Source organism: Ictidomys tridecemlineatus, chromosome 12, assembly GCF_052094955.1.
Source record: "Ictidomys tridecemlineatus isolate mIctTri1 chromosome 12, mIctTri1.hap1, whole genome shotgun sequence".
NCBI lineage: Eukaryota > Metazoa > Chordata > Mammalia > Rodentia > Sciuridae > Ictidomys > Ictidomys tridecemlineatus.
In genome coordinates, this window is record NC_135488.1 from 63,281,405 (window position 1) to 63,303,084 (window position 21,680).

A 21,680-nucleotide genomic window follows, 5' to 3' on the forward strand; every position below is an offset into this window, starting at 1 on the left:
TTTTTAGAGATCATATTCACCTAACTTTTTATTATTTTATTATCATTGCTAATTTTTACTGTGCCTAGCATATAAAATAAACTTTATCACAGATATTTATGTGTCAGAAAAACAGTATATGTGTGGTTTGGTACTATCTGTAGTATCAGGTATCTACTGTGGGTTGTGGAACATATCCCTGTGGGTACAGGAACTACTGCACCAATTCTTTACAATCTGTCACACAACTAATCAATTCTTAGTAATTTGTAAATTTTTTTAACACTTATTATTTTTTTAGTTGTAGGTGGACACAATATCTTTATTTTATTTTTAGGTGGTGCTGAAAATTGAACCCAGGGCCCACACATGCCAGGCGAGCATTCTACCACTGAGCTACAACCCCAGCCCCCAGTAATTCGTAAATTTTACTACACTGAAGTAACTTTGCCCCAGTAAGCCTATCATGCATTTCTTTTACTATCCCTATTATTATCACAAGTCAATTCACTTTCCTATTTCCATTTGAACACCAAAATTTGAGAAGGGAAAAAAAAAAAAAAAAAAAACCAGCATCTCTTTCCAATATCCCTTGCCCTAGTAATAATTCCTCAAGAAATACAAAGATGACTCTTGGGATGTTTCTAGCAGCTTTATTTCCCAGCCTACCAAATCTCTACCAGTGACTTCCATACCCTTCCAATCAAAGTAATAATGAACTGTTGATAAATAAATGCAGTCTTAAGACAAGTTTCCTTGCAATATAAGACCCCCTCAGATGACTGCTTCTAAGAAACCGCTACATGAAAATTCTGTGTCTGCCACTAACGGTGGTATTTCCCAGTAAAAAGCTACTTCTTTTCCTGTTTAATACTGTAGGGAAGACAATTTAATCCACTGCTCTTATCCACTTAAAGATGACCCTGAATTAACCTGCATTTAGTAGAAATAGAAGGGAAAGGAAAAGGAAGCATTATGCCAGAGTAAAGAAAATAATAATAATTACTTTAAAACCCACTAGTCTTATAAAAACTGCAAAGAGATCATGTTTGCTTTCTGGACTATTGTATAAAACAAAGTAAGAGACAACATCAATGAAAGAAAAGGAAGAAAATATCTGTGATGTTCATTATAAGAAATACTTTCTCCAGTTAAATTATCTTACTTTGATAATTACTATAAGGAAAGAATATTATGCACTAAATCTCGTTTCTCAGAATTGCAGGATGACTATATATTTTGAGAATTAATATACATTCAATAAGACTGTATCACAGGAAATCCAAGACTACTGCTACACATTCTTAATTTAAAGTTAGCTAATGTGTCTAGATCTTAACTGTAAACACACCTGGAGGACTGAGGGTGGCTTAGTGGTAGAGCACTTGCTAGCATGCGAAAGGACACTGTTTCAATCTCCCCCCTCCCAAAAAATTACCTGTAGATTTGTTTACTTTGACTGAAGATGTCTTGGTTTGTCCAGTTTTGGCTAAAATAACAAGAAAAATATTTCAATAACACATTATAATAACATCATTTGGGTTAAGGTAAGAGCTAACCTGGCCCTAATTTTGATTATGTGTATGGCAAGAAACATCCCAAGATGTTCTTGAGGAATTATTACTAGGGCAAATTCTTAAAGATGAACTTGATGTGTCAAAAGGTACACATTAAATTTTTAACAATTAATATTAAAAGAGCCCTCCAGTGTGGCCGTACCAATTAATATTCCCATCAAATATGAGAGTGGGGCTTCTACATTTCCACTCAAACATAACAACTTATGTTTGAGTAACTTAACCATAAGCTTAACTCAGTGACAAAAGTTATGAAATCTTTCCAATGTGACATCAAACACTGGTATGATTTAATTTTTGTTAATTATGAGAAAAGTTGAATCAATTTTCACGTTTAAATATCTTCCTTATTTCTTACATCCCTACATCATCTTACCTACTTATTCTATTTGCCAAATTTCTCTTTAAGTTGTTGACATTTTCCTCATTTACTAGCCCCTTTAAATATTAAGAAATGTTTATGTAAAAGTATTTTTTGTGTAATCAAATGTCTTCCTATTTGGAATGAATTTCCTCATTTTGGAATTTAAAAACTATGTTGTCCACATTTAAAAATATCTTTACCAGACTATGTGACACATTAAATTTCTGATCCAATGGTTATTTTGATATAAAAAGTATTTACTTAACTTTTCTGGGGGGAATACCGGTGATTGGACTGGAGGGGACTTGACCACTGAGTCACACCCCCAGCCCTATTTGTATTTCATTTAGAGACAGGGTCTCACTGAGTTGTTTAGCATCTTGCTTCTGCTGAGGCTGCCTTTAAACTCCCAATCCTCCTGCCTCAACCTCCTAAGCTGCTGGGATCACAGTCATGCGCTGCTGCATAAGACTTAACATTTAAATGATGGAAAAATAGAATTAAAAATGTTTCCTTACCCAGCAAGTAAAGGATGCAAAGACTTATTAACACAAATTATTAATACCAAGTGATTTAATATATAAATTATTACTAGAAGAGAGCTGCAAACTTTTAACAGAGTAGGAAAGTCAGGGAAGGTACTGAAGAAACTGAGACAGGCCATAAAGAATGAATTAAAATTGGCCTTAACCCTACCCCACAAAAGGAAGTTTTCACTGACCTTTTGTATAGAATTATTTTATTTTATTTTTAAATCCAGTGCCTTACACATGCTAAGGAATGCAGCCACAGCCCCTTCACTGATTTTTTTTACCTTTAGCATCTTGCCTGGTACTTGTTAAGTAGGTACTAAGTAAAGCTCACTGAGAGTCAGACAACAATTACATGAATGGTCAGCATAAGTAAAGAACTGAGAGATGAATGAGCATAGCATGCCTAGAATATAAATTGTTCTGAGAGGCTGAAACATAGCTGAGTTTTGAGGCAGAAAAGGGAAGATGAAGCCTTCAAAGGGCAAAGGGTAATTTATGTAAAGATGAAAAATTTGGACTTTATTCTATACTAGATTTTAAAAGGTTAAAAGGTAGGCACAGTGGTGCATACCTATAATCCCAGAGACTTGGGAGGCTGAGCAGGAGGATCAAGTTGGAGGTCAGGCTCAGCAACTTAAAAAGACCCTGTCTCAAAATAAAAAATAAAAAGGTCTGGGGATGCAGCTCAGTGGTAGAGCTCCCCTGGGTTCAATCCATGGTAATTGTTTTAAATGAGACGAATACATCTGAGGGTATGGAGAAGCTTTAAGTATGTATAAGAGATGTAACTGGTCCTTAAAGACATGGAAAGGAGAGAATCAACTAGGAAAAAAAGCATAGCATGAAAAGTGGAGCAAACTTTTAGGGAAACTATTAAGATAAAAGAAGAACAGTGATCAAGAGAGATTAAGAACAAGCTCTGTAATCATTTATTATTTTTATAATTATATATTTTTTGTATGTGTATGGTACTGGGAATCAAACACAGGGCCTTGCACATGCTAGGCAAGCACTCTACCACTGAGTTATATTCCCAGCCCCTATAATTACATTTAAAATAAAGTAATTTTCATCTGGGAATTCATTTTGATAGCAGTAGTTTTATGCAGGCGAAACACTTTGAAATCATACAGTTTGAGTCCTAACTCTTCATGTGGTCTTCAGTAAGTCAAATAACTTCTCTGAATCTGTTTACTTATTTAAAAATGAGAAAAGATTACATAAAGTAACCAACATAAATACATTAAGTGCCCAGTGTATAATTCAAATAGATGCTCAAAATTTGACTTACCCCTGTTTTCCCTTTTTGGGAACAGATTGTTAGTAGAACTTTTTGCTTAAAAAAAATCACTATTATTTACACACTATATTCTAAAGGTAAATCAATTAATCACCTTTACCCTGGTTCTATTTTTTTTCTTTTGGTCACAGTACTTCTTACTTTCTAAAACACATATTATTTAATGTTTTTATTTCTTTCATATTAATTTTGGGTGAGAATTTAAAAGTCTCCCTTTATGATCAAATTTATGTTTTTGCCTCTTCCCCACAGCTTCATTCTTTTTGATCTGCTTATAATCAAAGTATCTTTAATTGACTTTTCATATCACTCTTCAATCTGACATATCTAAATTCAAAAAAGATATTGTATACCATTCTTTCACCTAACACTTCTTTATAGGTTCCTCTCTTTCTATACTTACATTAGAAAATAGGAAGTGCTTAGTATTTACTTGAAGCATTTTTCTTCACAGTAATTATTTTTATTATATTAGAAAAACTTAACATTTATACTTTACACTTAGAAAACTTCTTACATATCTGCATTCCACATTCAATGCCATATGACTAGCTATTAAAGATATTTAGGAGATATTCTAAAATAGCTGAATTCTGGCTAAATTGAAATCTAACATCATGTTTTTCCCAAGCTAAAATAAATAAATAAATAAAACTGTGGCTATGTTTTTCTGTAATAACCAATATTACCACTCTTTTTTTTTTTTGTAGTTGTTGATGGACAGCATGCCCCTATTTTATTTGTTTATTCTTATGTGGTGCTAAGGGTTAAACCCAGTGCCTCACACATGCTACTAAGCAAGCGCCTTGCTGCTAAACTACAGGCAAACCCAATATTACCATTCTTGGAGCAAAATTCATCCAACCCAAAACTTTAAAATTATTATATTCCTTTAATATTTATATCTTACTAAAAAAATTCCATATAACAAAATTCAAACTTTACCTTCATATGCCATTCTAATTAACCTTTTCATATCAAGTCCTAATTACCCCAAGTGAATCCAACTGTTTCCTCAATAGGACTTTTCAATCTCTCCATTTATCAATCTATGTAAGAATCCTAAACAACTAGTAGATGGCTCCATATTTTCTATGGCAATTTTACCCAGGGTCTGTACTAACTTTTACCAATTGTAGAGTAAAAATGGAGTGTACTTTAGGCAAGCTTAGGAAACAGAGGATTAAACAAAACTGAAAATAAATGTTTCACGGATTTTTTTAAAAAAATAGTACATTCCCCAAATTTTATCTGACCCAAATCATCTTCTAGAAATTACTCTCATGCAACACATTTTGGGAAAGAAATGTTATTCACTGGGTCAAATAAAAAACTCCCCAGCATGACTCCTAAAGGCCTTCTACAGAGTGCTTCCTCAGTTTTACTGCCTTTGTTATGCCATCTCCCTGCAAAAGGTAATCTTGTTTCTATGTAATACTTGTTTTTTTTTAATATCTATTTTTTAGGTGTAGTTGGACACATTACCTTAATTTATTTATTTTTATGTGGTGCTGAGGATGGAACCCAAAGCCATGATAGGTGAGCGCTCTACTGCTGAACTATAACTCCAGCCCTCTATGTAATACTTGTAATATATACATCACCTAATTTAAAATCTTAGTCAAAATGACTGCCACAGTACCTCCATTAATGTCCAATGCTTCATTACTTTATCCAACTAAACATTATTAGAGAAAGGAGATAATTTTACACAATCCAATTTTCCAGTCACTTGGTTAATAATTTCAGTACCTCAAATCTTATCTTATTCTGAATAGAAATCCAAAACTCACTATATACCTGCCATCCCCAAACAGAACATACAAAAAACAATTTAATTCTCTGATTATATTTCATGTCTGCTTTATTTTAGTTTTCTCTCTGTCATTCACTATTAATCTATTTATCCTTACTAGTCTCAAGAGGGTATATTTTGGCAGCAATTTTTTTCTAGTCCTAACTGGATTGAGGGAAAAAGATAACAGTTTTTCAAAACAATGCAAAATTCATTTAGCTAGATTCATAAAAAAGACATGAAGTACCTTCCTGAGTGTAAAGAAACAACTTTTAGCACCGAAATGTAATAATATCTATTTACTTAGTCTTTTGTTATTGTTGTTGTTATTTACTTTTTGGCTCTCAGCTAACTTTAAAAACCAAAAGGAAACAGGTAAGCAATCTTATCAAACCTTTCTTTACGTTTTATCTTGTGGTTTATTGGGAAAGGTTGGAGCGAAGTATTATAAAAACTAACCTAAATATGTAAAAATACAGCTACAGCTATTAAATATGGAACTACAATAGGTCATTTATTTACATTATCTCATAGAGTCCTTATCTTTATTCCAGATATTCTGTATTACAGAGCACTAAATATTAAATGCTTACTTAATACAATTAAAGAATGCAATTTAAAGTATAATAATGACTTTCAAGCATCATCTTGTAAAAACATTCAAGTGAAATGACAAAACACCCTCATTTGGATGAATATTAAAGTTAACAACTTACCAGAAGTTGAAGTAACAGTTTCAACAGTTTTTGAAGCATCTGCATCTTTCCTATTTAAAAGAAGAAAAAAATTAGCAACCAACTTAGAAGTTCTATAAAATTTTAAAAATGAAGCATTCAAAACTAAAAAAGGTAAACATCATTCCACTGGAACAATGTCCCATTTAAATTATAGTTATGGTGATTTAAAATACAGTTTTAAAATTTAAATTTTTCAATTCATGTACACATTAATTCTCACATATGAAACCATAGAATCACTTACTTTAGAGCAGATGCAGCTAATTTTTTTGAGTCTGAAGTTTTCTTCTTCATTTCTTTGTTCTATAAACGAAAAATATTTAACAAAAATTTTAGCTTTCTCCCAATTATAAAAATTAATTTAGAAAATGCACAAAAGCAAAAGGAATTCAAAAAGAAAAATAAAAACCATTTAAAATCTTCCTACTATGACGTATAAATGCTTATTTACCCTTTTTTCTACATACAGATAGAATAAAAATATTTCCTTCAATTTGTGATCATACAGCAGAATTTTATATTTTCTCATCACTCACATACATTTTTCTAATCATTATCTTTCAAAAACATGACTTCTCATAGTGTTGTGACATTTCAGATGTCTAACTGCCAGCACTCCAATTCAATCAGGGTAAATTACTTAGCTTTGATTAATACAATTGACTCAGAAAGATCTCTGCTTCTGTCCTTGCCTTTTCATCTACTCACACCCTATTGACAACATAAAGTCAGATTAAACCTGCCATTCCTAGCCCTGAAAACTTTCCCACACTCAGAGCAAAAGCCAGTACTGTAATCTCTCCATTTCTGTGTGGTATACATTCTAAAAATCCCCAGTGGATAACTGAAACTACAGATAGTACTAAACCCTATATATACTGTATTTTTTCCTTTACATACATACCTACCTGTAACAGTTTAACTTTCAAATTAGGCACAACAACAGATTAACTACTACTAATAATAAAATAGAACAATTATAAAAATATACGACAATAAAAATTTATGCAAATATGGTCTCTTGAAATATCTTATTGATTACACTTTTACCTTTTCACTTAAAAAGAAGCACTTTACAGTTTCTCTTTGGCATATATAAATTTCCAGCATCAATATCCTTGCACTTTAGGACTATAATTAAGTAAAATAAGGGTTATTTAAACACAAGCACTGTAACACCTCCACATTTAGTGTGAAAACAGACCACTAAGTGACTAATGGGAAGTTACACAGCATGGATTTGCTAGACAAAGGGCTCATTAATGTTTCTGGCAAAGACAAAGCACAACAGCTGGAAATTTCGTCACACTACTCACAATGGCACACAACTTAAAACTTATGATCGTTTCTTTTAATATTTTTGGACCAGAGCTGATACCAGTAACTGACACTGCAGATAAAAGGCTAACCTAATAGCCTGTAAAGGTTTCCTCCAAATGTTTCACTACTCTCTACTACTCAAACCACCCATTTATCTTCCACCCTCAACCTCAAGCATCCTTCTTCTCTTCAAACAAGCTAGTGTGGAACTAGCTTGTTTTACAACTAAGTGCTGTTCCTTCTTTGTGAGACATGGCTTGATCCCCAACCCTCTTCAGGTACTTTTTCAAATACCTCCTTTTCAATGACACCTCCTTCAATTACCTTTTTGAAAATTCCAGTTTCTTGTTCCCAGTAAGAATACTTCTACGCCCCTTTCCTGATGGTTTTTTCACTACCACCCTTGTTGCCAATAGACATGATACATATGTTAATTTATTGATGGTCTATTCTCTTATCTCTCTTAAACTCTGTGATACCAGGGACTTTGTTATATTCCACACTCTATTCAAGTACCTAAAAATCATGTAGGGCAATTTGTGAACATTCAGTAAAATCTGCTAAATTGAGATGATTTTCATAATAGTTCTCATGTAATTTTACATTTTCTGTTCTTCCGGGAAATTTCTGCAATTTCCTCTCTATACTATAAAGGACTGTATTCCAAATGTCTCCATCACCTCAATGATTCAGAAGATATTAAATCTCCTATTTTTATTTTGTTACTTTCAATTTTAAAAGAAACTCCAAACTACTAATTTCCTCTGTATAAGTTTTAAAAATTTTAGCCCTCACATCTTGCTACATTCCAATTTTGGAGTGGAGAGGGGATACTGGGGATTTAACCCAGGGGCACTTTAGCACTGAGCTCGATCCCCAGTGCATTTTTTTTTTTTTCGAGATAGTGATTGATCCAGGGGTGTTTAGCTACTTGAACCACATCTCCAGCCCCTTTTTTAATACTTTAAATAGCCCTTGTTGAGTTGCTTAGGGTCTTGCTAAGTTGCTGAAGGTGGCTTTGAACTCATGATCCTCTTGCCTCAGACTCCTGCACCAGGAATTACAGGTGCCATGCCACCACACCTAGCACAAATTTTTGATGATATAGTTTGGCATAAAATTATCTTTTTTAATAATTTATGCTATATTAATTTATCAATGAGATTATTTTGACTGTACATTTTATATAATTCTCCATTTCTTAAGTTCTTTGTTTTATATTACTTCCTAAAAAAAATACGTAAATGAATTAACTTTCTAAGCCCATACATGTCTGAAAATATTATCTTAAGTTATATTAGAATTTCACTTGCAATAGATATACTGAATTGCAATAAATCACAGTCTTTTCTCGTACAACCCTGATAATGTGTTGTTCCACTCCTGAAGGCTAGATTACTTCTTGCATTTTACTGTGTCTACCTAGATCACTGTAGGTCACCCCTCTCCTTCATAACCAAGAAATATTAAAATCTTCACAGCCATTTAAGTGATGTCCTCTTTCTGAAGTTTCAATTCTGTGTAGATTAGGTTTTTTAGATTTACCTACCAAGCCATTCCTCTTACATCAGTTTAAGCTCTTTAACCTTTTCTCATATATAAGGTATAAGGATAGGACTACGTCTGTCTTGTTTACCACTGTATAACTTCTGCAGATTCTATACTGTTAAACTCATAATAGATGCTTAAGAAAGTTTTTTATTTAAAATGGAATCAACCCTCATCTGAATTCTAATTTTTTTGCTTTTATCACCTTGCTAACTCACTAGATTTTCTATAATGCTCAAATGCTTACTTTCTCCCCAAATTATTTTTCATTTCCATGCAATCTTCTTGGATCCTAGTTGACTGTTCTAGTTTTAGATATAATATCATACATGTTGCTAAAAAATATCAAACTGAAATTTCTGAAGTATTGCTTATTTGTACAGGGTGAGCCACAACAATAGTTCATAGCTCTAAGGGTTTTGTTTTGGGGCAATTTGATCACACTTTTTTTCTAGAGTAAGGGCTCCTGTCCCTTTAAAAAAATTTTTGTGAGTATATGCCTGAAGTTATTTCTCTGGGGGTGGGGGTGGAGGGGTTCTCTGAATACTTGTTTTCAGGTTATGAGTAACAGTAATAAAGGGACTAGTTCAGAAGGAAGAATCACTATTTAGGAAAGAGATTTATGCTGGCTTATTATTAAAGATAAGTAACTGAGTTTCCATCAGTTATGCGAATCCATATTAATATAAATATATTAGAATTTTTTACCTATTCTAAAAATTTATTTATTGACTCTGAAAAGCAGCAAAATGGGAAAAACTTATGTAAAACACGTCAGAGGCAGTCCTAACATCAATTTGGGCAGGTCAATTAAGTTTCATCTTGGTTCTAACTACTCATGCCAAAAATAATGATCTGGACCATGAAAACAACAGCACAGTCCTTTTTTTTTCTAACTTGGGTTTCCAGTTTATTTTTGGCTTGCTTTGGCAGGAAAACTCAATGTCTTCCACTTACTCTGTTAACAGGCCAAAAAGATTGTGCACATACTTCCCATCTGAAGAAGGCACAACCCGAGTTCTGTTGGAGTTCCCCTCCAGTCAATGCCTAGGAATGCTGTTCTATCACAACGGAGGGAGTCATGAGTTAGCCATCTAAGCCTCCTTAAATTCAGCATCATCCAAACCATATTTAAAGAAGAACATCAATATTTTTGACAGGTGGATGACATGTTGTACAGCCTCTGGTGTTGACAGTTTCCCCTATGCATTTCTAGAAAAATCATGATAGCAAACATGTCTGGATTCATTACCTTAACAAATCTTACAAAAAAAAATTGTCTAAAAGGATTTTAATCTGTTTGAAACACTCTAATTCATTAAATGTATTCTTATCTGTTTTCCTAAACATTAAAGAATAAATAAGACTGGCTTCCCTACTTCTCCAAACCTAATAACCAGCTAAGTCTTGCTTAATAATCATTGGTTTAAATTACTTTACTTTCCTATTTTCAAGATTACTAATCTACAAAAAATAATACCATTATACGAGATGAATTGACTAGATGAATTTTCTAACTGGACTTCAGCGCTCTCTTGACTCCTCCCCACTTTGGTCAAACTGCTAGGCTTTCTTTGCTTTCAAGTCACTTGCTGAATTTCAGTTCATTCTCCAAACCAATTCCAGATGCATCATCCTAATTAATCCCTTCCATTATGTTCAAACCTTTGAATAAGATTTACCTGTCAATAAGATAAAGCTTAAGTTCTGAAATTATGCATTCTATCCTTGCTTCTCCTTAACATCCTCCCCAACTTAAATGGCCATGTGTGGTAGTTCTAGGAAATTAAATAGTTAAATGTTTCTGGGTAACTCATTCTTTCAAACCCATTTATTTCCTCCTTTCTGATTAGAATGTAGAAATGATGCCAGAAGATATAGCAACCATCTTACAATTGAAGGTGAAAGCTACATGCTAAAGATGGTAGAGAAGAAAGATGGGTTAGGTTCCTCAAGATATTATGGAAGCTGCTGCACTAGTTCTGGATAAACTACATAAAGATTTCCTAGTAAAACATAAAGGTAATTCTTATTCAATAAATTGATGGTAAGGTTTCTGTTAAATGAAACTGAACAAAATCCTAAATGATATAATCAGCAATACTGAGGGTCACCATATACTTCATTATCCAAACCAAGACAACAAGAATGGACAGCATGCACATAGCAGGGAAAACTAGGATGATGCATTACCCGACTAGTGGCTACTGAAAAATAAATAAAAAGTAAAGCCCCTTTCTCTTAGAGAAATATGTATTATATAAATATATGTATTCTTATAAACTTAACGCCCCTTAAGTATACAGAACTGTTTATAAAAAATTATAAAACTGGCTAATGGACATAAAATGAAATTTAAATTAAAGGAGAGATAAACCATGCTTTTAAAGAGAAAGACTCGGTGAAGTATAGTATCAATTAAATCTCAGGGAGACTTTTCAGAGAATCTAAACTGATTCTAAAACCAACATCAGTAAATATTCAAGATAAACCAAAATAAATTTAAATAATATCTAAAAATAGAACTCTACATATGATAGCTTATACCTTTTAATCTCAACTACTGGGGAGGTTGAAGCAAAAGGATCAAAAGTTTGAGGCCAGCCTCTCCAACTTAGCAAGATCCTGTCTCCAAATTAAAAAAAAAAAAAAAAAAGTAAAAAAAAGTAAAAGTTGTAGCTTAGTGATAAAGCACCCATGGGCTTAGGGCTGGGAGGAATTCTTGTCAGAAAGATAAGGAAATATTATAAAGTTACATAATAATTATTATAATAATTTATACCACATAGTAACACCATAAAAATGATTAGATTCATGTAACAGAATAATCTAAAACAGACCTATGTATATAAAGAAATTTAAAGAGGTAAAATCAATAAGGATAATTAAAACAATAAGGATAGAGTAGGTATGAGTAGCAATGGGTTAATTGCTACCCATTTTGTATATAATACCAAGCCTAACCCCACATTATACCATGAAAAATAGATTAAGAAAATAAAGGAAGTGTATCTTTCTGGCACTGATATAGTGAAGGTATTCCAAAACATGATAAAAGGGGGAAAAAGCAAAAGCCACAGAGGAAAATACCAGTCCAATTGAACACATGGAAATTAAAAACTTATGTGCATATACACATATACATATATACATATGTAAGTATGTGTATACACTCATACACAGATACTTATATAACACAAAATTAGTATCTAGGATAATAAACACCTTCAAATGAATTTTTGGGGGTGTGGGAGGGTACCAGGGATTGAACCTAGAGGCATTTAAACACTAAGCCACATCCCCAGCCCCTTTTCTATTTTTTGTTCAGAGACAGGATCTCGCTAAGTTGCTGAGGCTTGTTTTGAACTTATAATCCTCTTGCCTCAGCCTCCTTAGCCCCTGGGATCATAGGCAAGTGCCACCACACCAGCTCAAATGAATTTTTAACTGATAAGAACCCACTGGGAGAAAGAAACCAACGACTCACTAAAATACCTAGTAAAAAATAGCTAATAATTATATAAAAATACAAAAAGTTCACTATATGCAAATTAAAATTAGATGCCATGGGGATGGGGGTATTGGGGATTGAACTCAGGATATTCAACCACTGAGCCACATCCCCAGCTATTTTGTACTTTATTTAGAGACACTGAGTTGCTTAGTATTCTGCTGTTGCTGAGGCTGGTTTTGAACCCACGATTCTCCCGTCTCTGTCTCCTAAGACACCGGGATTACAGACATGCACCACCGTGACCAGCTTAGATACCATTTTTTTTTTAAAAATATTTATTTATTTAGTTAGTTAGTTAGTTCTCGGCGGACACAACATCTTTGTTGGTATGTGGTGCTGAGGATTGAACCCGGGCTGCACGCATGCCAGGCGAGCGCGCTACCGCTTGAGCCACATCCCCAGCCCCCAGATAGATACCATTTTTGATATACTGAATTTTTAAAACTAAAGAAATTAAAATATTGCTAATTTAGAAATACCAGTCCTCACACAAATTACAAGGTTATATGATACTGCAACTACTTTGCAGGCAATCTAATACTATGTATTACTGTATATCCTATAACACAAAAGGATGATCTGTGAGAGACATATAACAAGAAGACTAAAGTCTTATTTATAATGGTGAAAGACCTAGAAATAACATAAACATCAACCAATAAGGAACCTTAAAATAATTGTAAAATACAAAGTAATGCCTCACAGAAAGCAAAAATGAGGAAAACACCTCATATATGATTACAGATAGACTATTATTGGGAAATGTTTGATATAGAACCTTGCTGTATTCTACAGCAAATAGAAAAATAAAAGAGCACACACAAAGCAATACTATTGAAGATTTTAAAATAATTCTATTGATATTTTCTTTCAACTAAGCACAGAAAACAGTCTAAGCAAGACTAAACTCATAAAAATTAACACTTCTAAGGAAATAAGGATCCCAAAAGAACATATCATCTCTGATTTTGTTTATATAAAAATATAAAACTGACAAAACTCAACCATGGCTTCAGAAAGGAAGTGAGGAAATACCTGTGGGCAGCAGGGAGGGTTGAAGATCAGCAGCTAAGGATGTTATCAATGTTCTGTTTTGTGATATAGGTGCAGTTCACAGACACTTGCTAGTTTTGTTTTACATATGGTTAAGTATATGTAAAGTATGATCCTAGTCTGTTGCTTGTTATTTAAACCATTGTGGTGCTATATATGTGTATGCATAAAGAGTTTTTAAAATTTCAGTGTATCTGAATTTATACACATAATCTGTTGGGTTAACATTTACATTTCATAAAGTTTTTTGCATGTATGCCACACTTAAACAAAAGGTTAAAATAATCAACAACAACAAAACATCTAGTACCAAAATTCAATTTACCTGAGCTTTTTTCTTTCCTGGAACACTTATTTTCACACTTTTTCCTTTTATCACAAGAGGTGATGTTTCAGTATACTTCATGACTGCAGTAATTGCTTCTTTAAATTCCATTTCCAAGTAAGCCTAAAATGAAATTTATTTCTTTTTCAGTCAAAAAAAAGGGGGGGGGTACCTTTTAAAAGCCCCTGTGTTTTAAAATGGACTTAATACTTCCTTATGGAACAGAAAACTATGAAATTAGTTTAAGGCCCAGTTGCTTTTGCCTCTCTGTTTCACTTGATCATTTGATCTTAAGCATGTTTCACGCATGAAAAGGATATTTAACCTCATAGAATCTCTATACTGTTACCAAGACAGGAAGAGGGACCCAGAAGTCCATGGCAGGCTCATGTAACAAGAAGGAATAGCAAGGCAGGGTTAACTGAACAACAGGAGTAAAGCCAGGATCATGTCTAGCTTGCTCAAACCTGAACATGTTTAAGGCTTCCTGCAGTAAAGATGACACTACCACTGTGTTCCCTTATCTTAACTCACACCTATGTTCTGCGTTAGTTTTAGGGTTCCTCATAGTTCTAAACTTTATCAGATGAGCTATAGGAATATCCCCCACATGCAAAAAATACTTACCATACAAAGAAAATAATTTATTTTAGTATAACTCCACTGGTTATTTTAGTATAACCAGTGGAGTTATACTAAAATAAATTATTTTTTATTTTAGTATAACACACCATCTATTTTTGTGAAGTTTTGGGAACATGCTTTCTCATTTACATATTAACTATAGCTACTTTTATACCACAGTGACAGAGTAGTTAGAATGCTATGGCCAACCTACAAAAGCTTAAAGTTATTTGTTATCTGGCCCTTTACAGAAAAAGTGTACCAAAGAATTGGGAACATGTTCATTCACATCCAAACACTTGTAACTCCCCGTGAACATATGCAGTATAATCAGCTGAGAGACCCAACAAAAATTTACAGAATCACTAAAACAACAACTGCATGAATTTTAAAACAGACTGAATGACTCACCTCCTTTCTATATGGAACGATCAGGACATCATTAACTTTTCCAAATGGCTGAAATATTTTCCTAATATCTTCTTCAGTACAGCCATCCTCTGGTAATTCAGATAAAAGAAGAACTGAACCATAATGCAAAGACTGCTCTTTCCGAAGCTATTTTTTGGAGTGAAAGAAAATAAAAAGAAACCAAGTTAAGTGACAAAGAACAAAATAATAATTCCTTGTATAATATATTATCCTTTTAATCTTGGTCCGTTAATGGATCTGTTCTAAATGTTTATAAATTTTTTTTTACATGGGTAAGGCAGGTGGAGGAAATCCTGGGGATTACACTCAGGGGTACATTTAAATTCTTAAATGCTAAAAAAAAAAAGGGGTAAGAAATGATCTAGAGCTATTAAGAAAAATTTTCTATTTGAACCTACATGGCCCATCATAGAGTGAAGCTGAATTTCCCATGTTATTAATTCTATGTTCTAATGATTAAAAATGTTATCGTATATGAGTATAATGTTTTAAAATATTCATTTGTTAGATATAATTTAAATATACTATAATAATCATTTTATTATCCATATTAAAAATTATCTAAAATAAAAAAAGAACTTTCAAAAAAAATTCATTACTATCCCACAGAAGTCTTGAAACAAAATGAAAAGAACTTTATATACTGTCTTGTCAGACAAATTAAAAGTGTTTCCCTTTTCAAAATTTTCCCCATACTTAATATTTCTTCCAAAGTCTCTTTGAAATTCTGTAATTACAAGTTGATTTTCTAAGTTTATCCTTTTAAATATAACCTTTTTGGGGAAAGAAATAGTTGGTGAAAATCTTCAATGTGCTGAGGTATGGTGGCACGTGCCTGTAATCCTAGCTACTCGAAAGGCTAAGGCAAGATCTCAAGTTCAAGGCCAGTCTCAGCAACTTAATAAGACCCAATCTCAAAAAAATAAAAAGGGGAGGGGATGCAGCTCAGTAATAAAGCTCCCCTGAGTACAATCCCCAGTTATCTTCCCTGCCTGCCAGATCCATGCAAAAACAAAGTCTTCAGTGTATTTACAAAAATTTGAGAGCACTATATACCTAAGCACTTGAAGACAACAATCTATCTGTGAAGCCAGCCAAAAATTTTGCCAAGCCATCACTATATTTTTTGACGCATCAAATGCCAAATCTCTGACATTTCTAAGCTGTAAGATTTGAATTATTGGATTTTTATACTAAGAGTATATGCGAAACCAATGAAATGGAATCATATCAAAATAATTTAACAAGTTATGAGTTCACATTTATTGGAAATGTAGAATAAGAAAATTTAGACAACTTTGTTTTCTCTTTGCCATAACAACATATATATGTACACTTTCACTAATAAACAAATGACTTACTGACCTTACGCTGGAGAGAGACAGCTTTACCAGACACCTGTTTACATTCTGGTAAGGTGTCATCTTCAAGATTCTTTGATTTACGAGCAGAATGTCCTCCTAAATTTGCATCACTCTTTGTAGAGCTTATAGATTTAACTGGTGGCTTTGTTCCACTGACAACTTTAGGTTTTTGTGCTGGGGAGTGTCCTGTATCAACTGCTTCAAGATGCTTCTGTTTGTTAAATTCTGCCCCATGTCCAGATCGTTGTACCACATCTTCTAATGCTTTTTTTCTATCTAGTAAGAAGAATGTAAGTACAACTTCAATTGAAAGGAATATAAAGAACCACTTCATGACATCCTGAAAAAAAGACTAACATTTATCACTCAGAACTCAATAGGGAAGATAAACACACAAAAAAATGTTCTCAAGTTTTAACTGTGCACTCTGAAGGCTTTTATATGTAGTTCCTTTATTCCATGTGGCTCCAGGATTTCTTCACATGCTGAGGACTTCAAAGAATTTGTATTGTATTTACTGATATTTACCATATTAAAAGTTCAAAATAGAACTTTCAAACAATTTACTAATTCATTTAATATAAACTCCAATATTAACGGTGACATCTTTTATAAAGATTAAAATTCTCAAAGTAAAAAAAAAATTAGTGAAATGAGTAATAACATTGTACATTTCTCTACACACTTTAATGTTGGGCTTAATGGGAAATACTTAAAAATTCTTTTTTTTTAGAGAGAGAGAGAGAGAGAGAGAGAGAGAGAGAGAGAATTTTTAATATTTATTTTTTAGTTCTCGGCGGACACAACATCTTTGTTGGTATGTGGTGCTGGGGATCGAATCTGGGCCGCATGCATGCCAAGCGAGCGCGCTACCGCTTGAGCCACATCCCCAGCCCCCCTTAAAAATTCTTATATGTGGTTTTGCATCCAATATGCTGGATACACCGTTTTGGTTGAAAACAAAGAAAATCCAGCCTCGAACATAGATGTAATTGGAAAAAGAAAAACCTCACAGAACTTTGAAAAAATCCTATGGATATGTAGAGGATCTTGGACCACAACAATGAGACCAGCTGCCTTATAAATTTGCAAATATTTCCATTTACATTCAACCTTTTAGAATATATTGAATATGAGAAAAGAACTATTCAAAGTTCTTATTAAACAGGGTAAAAAAAATTACTCAATTTTTTAAGTTTTAAATGTATTCATGAAAGTCTATAGTTAAGGCAAACTATGTTTTCACATGCTTACTTTTGTGCATGGACAGATACAACTCTCCCAAAATTATTAGAAAAATGGACTCTGAGATGTGTGTCAGAATTCACACAGCAATTTTACAATTTTATAAAACGATTTTATTTCTTAAAATCTAAACAAAAGGAACTAAAAATTTTAATCAAAATAAGTAGATTTATTGTTTCATGGTCATCAGCATACCTGATGATCTCACTGATCTCCTTGATGTCCTTTCAGGGCTGACTGATCGATAGCATTTTGGACTACCTCTAAACGGATTTCTAATTCGATATGGCGAACGGGATCGGGATCTAGATCTGTATCTAGAAATGAACCGATGGCAAATTCTTGGACTCCGACTTCTTGGTCTATATGGGTAGCGTATTGGGCTTCGAGATCGATGAAACCTGTGACTTGAACTTGATCTCCTAGAACGCCTAGGACTGGGGGAATGAGAACGTCTTCTTGGAGTCTCATTTTCTTTTCTATTGCCCTCATTTCTACAAAGTAGAAGAAAAAGAATCAAGATGCAGCAATTTAATGTAAATTAAAATTATACTAAGTGACAGAAGTACCTCCTTTTTCCTACAGTACTGGGATTGAACCCAGGGGCACTAAGCTATGTAAGCTACCTCAGTCCTTTTTAATTTATTTTTGAGGCAGGGTCTTACTAAGTTATTTAGGGCCTCGCTAAGATACTGAGGCTGACATCAAACTGGTAATCTTTCTGCTCAACCTCCCAAGTTGCTAGGACTACAGGCGACCAAACCCAGTTCCCAGTCTTTTTCAGTTTTTATTCTGAGACAGAATTTCACTAAGTTGCTGAGAGTCTTGCTAAATTACTGAAGCTGGCCTTGAACTTGCCATCCTCCTACCTTATCCTTTCAAATCACCACCATACCCAGCTAGAAGTACCTCCTCAAAAATTAATTATTACCTTCAATATCAAACTCATAACAAGTATTACTTAAAACAAGAAAACCTATTGTTATGATATAATTCAACTTTCTGATTTGGAAGAAACCAATTAGAACAGATGATCAACATTCCAATGGCTTGGAATCCTACCCTTTCTAGTTTATAGAAGAGTGTCATCATTGATTTCTTAGGCTTACCCCTTTACAAATTATGTTTTTCAAGTATAAAGCTAACTAGAGAATTTAGAAACTGATTTACATACAGAAATATTTTCAAAAATTTTTCCTTGAAAAAGTATACTGTCTACATATATTTTTTTTTATTTCCATAAATGTGCATACACATAAATTGAGTTGGTATTCTCAGGAATTCAAAGCTTAACATGAAATTTTAATAAGGTTAGAATAAAAATATTTTCATTAAAGATTAAAGAAAGTTAAAGTTCAGAAAAAGAACGTATTATTTAACATACAATAAGTAAAGAAGCTTCAGAGAGCTTCCTGCATTTGCCAATTATGAAAAGTGATGAAAGTAGGACACAATTCAAAAGAATAGCTTTTTATTTTTGGTTTAAGGGACTGAACCCAGGGGTGCTCAACCACTGAGCCACATCCCCAGCCCACTGTTATTTTATTTTAAGACAGGGTCTCACTAAGTTGGTTGGGGCCTCATTATGTTGCTGAGGCTGACTTTGAATTTGCGATCCTCCTGCCTTAGCCTTCTGAGGCACTGGGATTAGGGGTGTACTCCACTGCTCTGGGAAAGAATAGCTTTTTAAAAAGTTAATATTTGCTCTTAGAAGAAAATTAAGGACATTTTTTTGTTTGATTGTTTTGGGTTTTTTGTTTTTGGTACAGGGATTGAATCCATGGGCACTTAACCAATGAATCACACCCCCAACTCTTTTATTAATATTTTATTTAGAGACAGGGTCTCACTGAGTTGCTCAGGGTCTTACTAAGTTGCTGAGGCTGGCTTTGAACTTGAAATCCTCCTGCCTCAGCCTCCCGAGCCACTGGGATTACAGGTGTGTACCACCCGTGCCCAGCTGAAAATCAAGTTTTAACAATAACAACGCTATTAAAAAATGTTACCTTCTTGATGGTAGGATCTCAGGATTCCAATCAGGATATCTATTTTGAAAATAAATAATATTAATAGACATTTAAAATAAGATTATATGGCTCAATTAATCTTTATCTGTAATATCTGAAGACTGTTCAAAAATCTAAATTTACATTGTGATTAATATTTTAAATATGAAAAATTTCTTAGAAATAAAATATTTTCTGTGTCTAATTCAATAAATAAGGTATTGTGCTAATATGTATATCAGAGAAACTTATTCCCCATAATTTAAAGGCCTCAAACTCTAAATAAAATGGGCAGCACATGCAAAAAGTATTTAGAGGCATAGAAGAGGTACAAGATATGAGTTTAGAAGGGTTAAAAAAGAGAAGACATTTTAGTTACTTTACAGAACTCTCCAGGACTCCATCCTTATCATATTCTACATGATATCTCTCAGAATACAATATGAACAATGAGAGATGGTACAACTTGAAGATATACATCTATTAAGAACAATCAGGAGAGAATTCACAGAAAGGTTATTTTGTGGATAGCACTTAAAAAGGTCTATCAACAGGTATGTTTTAGGTTTGATTTCAAATACTAGCAATACATAAGTGAAGGATTGGAGGCAAAACATAGGTGTTCTATTCCACTGACTGGTCAGCTACAGCATAGGAATGATGAAAAGAAATTATAAAGGACAAAACCTGGAAAGGCTACCTCAGGGAGAGACAACTTATGAAAGGCCTTGAAATCAAGTAATGAGGTTGTACACAAATAAAAGGGGAAAAACTCATGAACATTTCTAAGCAAGAATATCAAATAAATGTTTTTAAAACAATTGTACATGAATCTCTAGAATTGGGCAAAAAGATGAGAACTGAAATGTTTAGCAATGAGGCATATAAAAGCCACAGCTGTAGTTTTTGAGAGTGAGACTAACACAGGGTGGACATAGAAATAGGAGGAGTGAGAACAAAATCTATGAACAATACTTAAGCAAAGAAAAAACAATGAAAGATTAAGGAGTACTCATAAAAAAAAAATGAGTAAGATCACAGAAGCCATCTTCACTCTTAACTTTTCTTTTCATTTCTTTCTTTTCTTTTTTGTGGTACTGGGGATTCAGGGCACTCAACCACTAAGCTATACCTCCAGCCCTTTTTATTTTATTTAGAGATAGGGTCTCACTAAGTTGCCCAAGCTGGCCTTGAACTTATGATTCTCCTGCCTTGGCCTCCTGAGTTGCTGGAATTACAGGTGTGTGTAATGTTTTAAAAATTATTTTAAAACTTTTCTAGAGAATCTGGACACTAATAGGTAGCTGGGCATAGTAATTATCTTAAGTCACTAATATTCAAGAATATAATTTCAGTAGTAAGACAAAAGTCAGGTAATGGAGGTATAGCAGATTGTTTTAGTAATTCACCTAGCAGGAAAATAAAGTTAGATCAAAACTTAAGAGGTAAAGTAGTTTTTATTTGTTGCTATTATTAATGAGTTAACAATAATTCTCAATTCCTTTTTCTCTTGCCTGCTTTCACTACAAAAACTAAAGCAGTATTATATTTGCTCTCTTAGCCTATCCAGAAGATAGGCTAAGTTCTAATCAATGAAACATAGGTGGCAAAATGACAGAAAATTCTAAGAAAGCTTCTGCCCCCTACTTCTTGCAGCAACATGAGAGAAACTATGAGGTGAGAAACTACGAGGACAAAAAGTTAACTTCAATCCAATCTAATGTTAATAATTTCCAATACAAAAAAATCTTTTTATCTACTCCTACATTTTCATTATTCTGTACCTTTCAAGAAGATAATTTCTAGTCTTAGACTACAAGGTTTACAAAGAAACCTTTGTAATCAAACAAAACTAGATTTTTCAATGTAGGTGCTGTCATTTAATGGCTATGTAACTTAAAGTCAGTTATTTGATATGTGTAATCCTTAGTTTTCTCACAGACTGAAATATAAGCTGGTTGAAA

General features: G+C 33.3%; 1 protein-coding gene across 5 annotated transcripts in view; it reads right to left on the reverse strand.

Moving 5' to 3' along the window:
* The window catches only part of Znf638 (zinc finger protein 638), a 69,472-nt gene that overhangs the window by 28,205 nt on the left and 19,587 nt on the right, over positions 1–21,680 (reverse strand). For 4 of the 5 annotated variants that reach the window (XM_013357197.4, XM_013357196.4, XM_040271329.2 and 1 more), the window contains 8 exons: positions 19,717–19,755; positions 17,906–18,204; positions 16,467–16,741; positions 15,081–15,227; positions 14,046–14,168; positions 6,530–6,588; positions 6,265–6,314; positions 1,418–1,468 (listed from right to left, as the gene is read on the reverse strand). In XM_013357197.4, coding sequence (XP_013212651.2) covers positions 1,418–1,468; positions 6,265–6,314; positions 6,530–6,588; positions 14,046–14,168; positions 15,081–15,227; positions 16,467–16,741; positions 17,906–18,204; positions 19,717–19,755 — 1,043 coding nt within the window. The remainder of the gene's footprint in view (positions 1–1,417; positions 1,469–6,264; positions 6,315–6,529; positions 6,589–14,045; positions 14,169–15,080; positions 15,228–16,466; positions 16,742–17,905; positions 18,205–19,716; positions 19,756–21,680) is intronic. The other variant, XM_040271327.2, reaches the window with a different exon arrangement.